At 37.3% G+C, this 8,070-nt stretch overlaps 1 protein-coding gene across 1 annotated transcript; it reads left to right on the top strand.

The window, feature by feature from the left end:
* Nucleotides 1-962: 962 nt before the first annotated feature.
* LOC137942844 (SNF2 domain-containing protein CLASSY 1-like) lies at nucleotides 963-6,786 on the top strand. The gene is made up of 4 exons (XM_068788578.1): nucleotides 963-975; nucleotides 1,952-2,202; nucleotides 2,344-3,657; nucleotides 4,729-6,786. Exons 1-4 carry the CDS (start codon nucleotides 963-965, stop codon nucleotides 6,598-6,600), a joined length of 3,450 nt encoding a protein of 1,149 aa, XP_068644679.1. The 3' UTR covers nucleotides 6,601-6,786.
* Nucleotides 6,787-8,070: the final 1,284 nt, after the last annotated feature.

The following is an 8,070-nucleotide window of genomic DNA, read 5'->3' on the forward strand; positions in this document are numbered from 1 at the left end:
TTATTTGCTAACAGCCACGAAGTTTAAATGCTTTGCATTTCAAAGTTCTTTCACCACCATAGCTTACCCGGTTCAAATCCATAAATGACCAGAACAACTCTCTAAGCTTTCCTCGTTCGCTGCGCTCTCATGCCCCTAGGCTGTTTTGTCGCCTCTCCCTCCTTGCACTCGTCAATCTCAATAGCGAAAAACAACAACAATAACAAGAACAGGAACCGTGCCAACTTCCAACCCGTGTTAAGATTTCGTGCTCTTTACGCTTCTTTCTTCCACCTCGTTGGCTGCTGCCCTGTTCATCAACCTGGCGCCAGACCTTGTCTGCAGGCGGCCTCGCCGGAGCTCCAACAATGACCTCAGGTACCAGCTTTTCCACAATGCATGCGTACGTTCTTGCTTTCTGCTGGTGCTTACAGCTTTTATACTTGAAATGTCTCATAGATATTGACGGAAAAACGTATTCATGAATGTTTTCAACTGACCCTGAAATGGATTCTCCATGATCTTTCTCGTTTTAGTCGTAATTGCTTAGTTCTGGATTCTGAATTTCAACTGTTGAAAAATGGATGAAGAAAGAGTGCTCCAACCTGGATATTTATGATCTCTTGTTTCAGATTGTTTTTCGATAACAGGACAGGTCTCAGAGCGTCTTTCTTCCTTCTGTAAGGTTGTGAGAAGCTGAGAATGGAATCCGTTTGCCCGCATTGTGCTGTCTTAACTCCTATTGATGCTAAACTTTGCTGAAAAACTAAGTCCCTAATAGTCTGCAATCTGCATGATGTTCCCCTCTTAGATTGGTCGCTCATTAGTTCCTCGGATTCCTTAGCACAGAGAAAAATAAATAAAAAACACAACATTCCATGGAAACAATTTCCATTGGTTTTTATTTTCGCGTCAGAATGTCAAAATTTCTGCAAACTGGGAGGTCCATCACTCAGTAGTGTTGGGCCACTCTTGCTTCGTGCATGGGGTCAACACGTACGTGCCCTCAAGAATGCAACTCGATTGTACGGCCTTGAAAAGAAACGTCAACCCCTGCCTCTATACATGGGCTATTTTAATGGGCTGGATCCATTCGCTAATAGGTGACTGTACCATAGCATTACTTTCCAAAATATTCTGGTTACATCTTTGACATCCATTACTCTGTTTTGGTCATAATTTTGAACGAATGGAGTGTTCTAATGTTAACTCTGTATGCTGTTTTAAGCACATTTTTGTATTGTTTCTTGAAATGGTCCGTGAATCAAACTGCTACATGAGCTTTCTGACGTTCTATTGGCACTGTTTAATCGACTATATTATTGCAGAGTTTGGATCAATCTTTTGGTGCCAGTTTGTTAGAGACATTAAACTTTACACTTATTTAGGTGTGGGTGTTTTTGGGCAATTGCATTTTATATGTGAAAGTTTGGATCATGTGAGAAGAATTTGACATAACAGCTGAACTGCAGAAAGAAACGCTTAGAATCCCTACCCAAAAGAAAAAAACAGGTGGAATAGTTAAAACTGCATGACTGTATAAGAACATGTCTTCTCAGATAAATAAACTCCTTGCACTTATCCATGCACAAGGACCTATATGGTTTATATAAAAAATGAAACTCATGGGTTTGATACAACTTAGAGATTTTATTCTCATAATTTGATAGAATATGGTGAATCTGCCTTGACTGTTCAATCTATAAGAAGTTGAAACTGCTTTCAATGATGTTCAAGATCAAGCCCATACCACATATAAAAAAAATTAAAAATTAAAAATTATTCCTGATTTATCATCACCCCTGCTAAAGACTACTTATTATGCCATTGGCAGAGGAAAACAGAAATTTCCAAAAATTGGCCAAAAAAAATAATTGATTCACTAACTATAAGTCTTAAATCTTAGTAGTTTTCTTTATGAATGTGTATGCCTATGTGAGTAAAGCTTTGGTCTAATACTGTTACGTGGCAGCTTTTGAAGTGTTCCACCAAGGGTCATGGCAACCAACAGAGTGTGTTAAAATTAAGCAAGGTGGTGTTTTCCTGCAACTTGAACACCATGACTTTGAGAGAGAAGAAAAACTGGTTATTCAAAGCTTGCGTTTGAGGTCAAGAAAAGCCAGTTCATCTGATTGTCAGCACATCTTGAAACCCGGTATTGATATATGTCTATTTTCTTCCAACCCAAATCCAACTTGTCAGGCCCAAGAGAACTCGCAACCAGTGAGTGACAGTGCTTTATTTGTTGGGAGTCACATACTGGATCACTTTATAAGTCCATGTTTCTATTCTTCTTGATTTGGTACTTTTGCTCTTTAAACTGTTGAAATCGATTCTGAAGCATGACATTTTACCAATGTGCAGGCATGGCATGATGCTAAGATAATTTCAGTTGTGAGAAGACCTCATGGGTATCAATGCATGTGTCGGTTTTTCGTGAGCTTTTACACGAACTATAATCCTTGTAAAAAAAGAAAGAGAACCCTTGAAATAGCTATCATGGAAATATCAATTGATAATATATACATCCTTCAAAAGCTCAAGAGGAATCGAAATGATGGATCTGATCAAGTAACCACCATTCAAGACTGTCAATTGGTGGATAAAAACAAAATATTTGGTCGTACATTTTCTTCGGAAATTGCATGGTTAGTTGTTCTGTCAATTTTAAGTGGAATGGATTTTGAGGTAAGAGTAATGGGACAAAGGTTAACATACCTCATTACAAATGGTTGGAAAGATGATAATGCCTTAAAGTTTGAAAGATGCAATGGATTTCTCAAACCAAAAATAGGATCCATTCTCCCAATGAGCTCTGCACTTATGGTAACAGGAGATGCTGTTGATGAGAAGACTTATGTACTTGATAACCTTGAAAATGAATGCAATGAGGAGTTTCTTGATTTCATCGATTTGAGAAGGTCTAAACGACAAAGCGTTCCCCCAGATCGTTATATCAGCTTTGGTCATTTCCCATTAGTAAAACACAACATACTTAAGTACAAGAGGCAAGAAGAAAGGGAGACAAGACTTGTGTTTGAATCACCTGAATGTAAGTCTAAGTCAACGCAGAAATGCATTTGTTTTCAGCACACTCAGGAAGAAAATTCTGATCCAGCCTTCAGTAGAGAGACCAAAAATTCTTCCTGCCTTCTGACAGGAAAGAAAAGGTTCAGTGAAACTAGTGACAATTTCTTTTCTTTTGATTGCAGAGCTCATAGTAAGAAGCCTTTATTTGATCAAGATGATTTATATTTAAAGGGGGGAAGAGTCAATAAGAGGAAAAATATTGAAAGGTGCTCAGGAAATGACGAGGTAACAAACTTTTCAGCTGTACCAAGAAAGAAACTTCAGAAATGTTCATGTAAGAAATCTCAAATGAAATATGGGTCTGTGAGTTTGACAAGAGAAAAATATAGAACAAGAGAACACGTGTCTAATCTGAATGAGTTAAAGCAAATTATGGAGAATTGCATGAAGAGCATTGAATTTGAGAAGGAGAAGCTAGGAAAAAATCCAAAGATGCAAACAAATGAAGCATCACATGAGTTGCATCTAAAATTTGATTTTGAGGGTGAAACTAATCTTAATGAAAGCATGGAAAGTTCAGATTATGAATATTTGTGGAAAGAGATGGAAAGTGCAATACTTGAACTTAATTTCCATGAAGCGAATCAGGTACATACTATTCCATCCATCTAATTATACTTGTAAACATATTACTGCCATCATTTAAACTGTTCTTCCTTTAGTTAAAAAAAAAGTTAGTGAAACAGCATAATGAAGTATTTTGAGACTTCCTACTTCCTTTTTAATGTTTATGTTATTCATTTACCATGAATTTTAATGGAATTTCATTCACTAATTTCAGCATTCAAACGTTTCCAAGTCCAGTTCAAAAAATTCCTGCCAAGGTGAGACACAAACATGTCCACATGAATATAGACTGGACGAAAAAGTTGGACTGGTTTGTCAACTTTGCTACACTCTGGGAGCTGATGTTAGACATATTATGCCACCATTTGTAAGTCCCCTTCAAACCTGATACCTTGCTTCTTACCAAAATAAATACGGTTAAAGAAGTTGAAAGACTGGTAGAGGTTCAACAGTAGGAAATCACTATTAGCAGCCTTCAAGCATATTTTGCACTAGATTGTAAGACTCATACTACTGTAGAATACCTGGATTCCTTGGTTTCTTTCATCTTGGCTGAATCTCTAGTGGGGCGACACTACTGGTGGGTGTACATCTCATATGATAAATAGAACACTTGCTGTAAGGGAAAGGTGTATTCTTAGTTTGGGATATTCTTATCTTCATGTTTCTTTATTCATTTAAACTTGTATCAGTTACCTACAGGTGTGCAGCATTTAACATTAAATTTTATTTTTATTAAAGCTTTATTTGATTAAAATATATTTCAAGTAGTGTCTTTTGTCATCATGAGTTCTTATACGTAAGTTCCATAAATTAGGGTCTGATCCCAACTGATGTCAATTAATCATTTAGCCTCTTATCTACATGGCTTTTTTTACTTTTTCACACATGAAGTTACAATGAAGAAAAATATCAAATTTCCAGATCATGCCTATGCGGAAGAGAAAATGTACTACAGAAGGGGATTGCTTTATTTGTACATATAACATGCATCACAGTTTATTTTATTTCTCATTTACATTACAGGTGGGAAGAAAGTGTTTTTCAAGGAACATGGAGGAATGTGCTAAATATGGTATGGCATTTCAAAAGGCTTATGATCTGGATTCAGAACCTCTATGCAATACCGTTCCACCTATGGATACTGCTAAGTCTGACAAGCATGAAAACGTTTGGTCTCTGATACCTAATTTTGAGAGAAAATTACACATCCATCAGAAAATGGCTTTCGAGTTTTTTTGGAAAAATATTGCTGGGTCACTAAACCCCAGAGAAATGGAAAACGTGACCATGAATTTGGGTGGTTGTGTCCTCTCACATTCTCCAGGATCAGGAAAGACTCTCACTGTGATAGCCTTTCTAATAAGTTACTTGAAGCTCTTTCCTGAAAAACGACCTCTTATTATTGTTCCTAAGATAACTCTCTATGTTTGGTATAATGAGTTTAAGAAATGGGGGTTCCCATACCCAGTTTACCAAATCCATTCACAGAGAAGCTACCACTCAGATGTAAGGAATTTGTGCAGAAATGAGTTTTTTGGACATATGAAACTTAACAGAGAAATGAAGCATAGTTTTGATTGCATAGATAAGTTACACAAATGGCACACGTGCACAAGTGTTCTTCTCATGAGTTACTCATGTTTTTTATCCATGATGAAAAAACAGAGGAAATCCCTTAGTGGACAAAATGTGGCTGTAATCTTACAAGAAAGCCCCGGACTTTTAATTCTTGATGAAGGGCATAACCCACGAAGCACTGGATCAAAATTGAGGAAAGCTCTGATGGAAGTGAAAACAGGCTTGAGAATTTTGCTTTCAGGTACCTTGTTTCAAAATAACTTTGTAGAGTACTTTAACACTCTATGTTTGGCTAGACCAAGCTTCATCTTTGAATTGGTTGGTGAGCGCACAAGAACTACACCTGTCGAAGGAAAGAAATCCAACAATCTAAAAGAGATGCGTGCAAGAAAATTTTTTGTAGAGAACATTGCAAACAGAATCAACTCAAATGTGGAGAATGTGAGAAAAATTGGGCTTGATATGTTAAGCAAAATTACAAGTGGATTTGTAGATGTATATACAGGTGGAGGTTCAGAAAAACTTCCTGGCATGCAGAGCTATACAATTTTGATGAGATCCACAGACATCCAAGAAAAATTTTTGGCCAAGCTACATGGGGTGAAGCAAACAAAGAGAAGTTTTCTCGAATTGGAGCTTCTCATAACTGTCGGATCCATGCACCCGTGGCTACTCACCACAGTTGCATGTGCTGGGAAGTATTTCAGTTTGGTGGAACTACAAGAATTAGAGAAATGCAAACTCGATATAACAAGAGGTTCAAAAGTGAAGTTCATTGTTGATCTAGTTCGTCAATGTGTTTCAAGGAGAGAAAAAGTACTGATTTTTTGTCATAATATACCACCAATAAAGTATCTTCAGAATATATTTGAGCTCATTTTTGGATGGCAAAGGGATCAGGAGATCTTGGTGCTTCAAGGTGACCAAGAAATGTCAGAACGTGCCATGGTGATGGACAAGTTCAAAGAAAAGGGGGGCGCTGCTCTGGTCCTAATTGCATCGACCACAGCATGTGCAGAAGGGATCAGTCTAGTGGCAGCTTCAAGAGTTGCTCTGTTGGACTCAGAGTGGAACCCAGCAAAGACGAAGCAAGCAATTGCCCGAGCATTTAGACCAGGCCAGGAGAAGGAGGTTTACGTATATCGGTTACTAGCATCTGGAACAATGGAGGAAGACAAGTATGGGAAGACTGCACTAAAAGAGTTAAAATCCAAGATGATTTTCACTGGTAGTCATGTGGAGCATCCCACTGACAGGAAGACAGACGATATCGATGATGAAGTGCTGAGGCAGCTGGTGGAGGATGATGGGACGAGGGCATTTGAAATGATCATGAAGCATGAAAAGGCTTGTGGCAATATGGCGAAAGGTGGCTCAGTGTAAGGTTCTGTTAGTTTCTGAACTCCTGCATTAGGAGCCATGAAGAGCCAGCGTGGGATAGCAGGATGATCAATCGTCTCTGTGATCGCTTTGGAACTTCTCACGTCTATTTCCAAGCTTAATTTTGGAGAAAAACTGTTCGGATATCCAGCTCATTTGATGATGGGGAGGCAGTTTTCAATGTACAGTAAGAACACTTTTCAGTTTTCACACCACCTAGAGTTATGTGTATTTTGATAATCTCTTGTACATGAAATTATAGATTAGTTTTGTATTCCTAATGCAACCGCTTATATCACTCTCATTTCTAAAATTAATGGACAATTATGATAATACTTTTTAAGTTGGTTTTCGTAAAAAAGTTAAAATTTCAAATTAACCATTTTAAAAATATAAAAATAGCTTATACATACTACTATAGCAGCAAGAACCGGAGTAGACAATGATCCACTACTATCTCAGGGTTTACCTTATGTGGATTTAGCAACTTTAGCATGGCATTTTACATAAAAAAGACACAATGGAAACTAACTGAAATTCAATGTTGACATCCAAACTCCTTGTTTATGATAATGTATGAGATTAATTATTAATTTTTATTTATTTCTAAAAAAATTCATTTAATTTCCTTGTTAGTCACTATTAGGATTGTATTTGAAGGTTTCGTGGAAATGTGTATTATAGGAAAAATATTTCTAGTTTTTCCTAGGATATACATTTTCAACCAAGGGCACTAATGGGGTCTTACTGTTATTGAAAACTTGTGTCATTTTCCCACCTTCTAATGCCAATTAAGCAACCTGGTTCACTAGCCAGGATCATCATTAACCCCGGAATTAAGCTTCTAATTCCCAAGTTAATCTCCAGAGATAATTTCAAAGTATGGGAATACTTTTGTATAGGTCATGGCTGGTGTAGTAAGCTTCGTCAAGAACAAAAATCTACAAAAAGTCATAAAAATATATGAAACCCAATGCTCTAGAAACTAGTTGTTTCAATACGAAAGGGACTTTCTATTGTATAGAAAAAATAATAAAAACAATGTTAAAAAATTATGATAAAATACTATTATGATCCCAGTTTCTTTTTAGAGTCCAGAGGCTAGAGCAATAGGTTTAGAATGGGTTGCAAGTGGGGGAAAGAGTGCTCTTAAGTGGTAATTTTACTGGCAAGGCAGAATTAGGGTTTTGGTTCTATGGTTTGGTTAAGATAGACTAGTGAGAGAGAGGAAGTTGGAAAGACTTTGGTATGAGAGCAAGGATGTAAGGAGAGGTTAGGAGATGCTAGGGTTAAGTTTTCGGGATGTGTTGAGGAGAAGTGGAGGTGACTAGAGGTGATGTGTTCGTGTAGTTGTCAATGGGGTATATGCATGGCTAGTGAATATGGTGGAACTAGGGTAGATTTTCGGTGTAGTTGTCGATGGAGTAGCGTCATGACTAGTGAATATGGTGGAACTAGGGTACATTAAGAGAC

Source organism: Aristolochia californica, unplaced genomic scaffold (genome assembly GCF_029961685.1).
Source record: "Aristolochia californica isolate CCGP_79_NKW_82.1479 unplaced genomic scaffold, dmAriCali1.0.hap1 SCAF_10, whole genome shotgun sequence".
NCBI classification, from domain to species: Eukaryota; Viridiplantae; Streptophyta; class Magnoliopsida; order Piperales; family Aristolochiaceae; genus Aristolochia; species Aristolochia californica.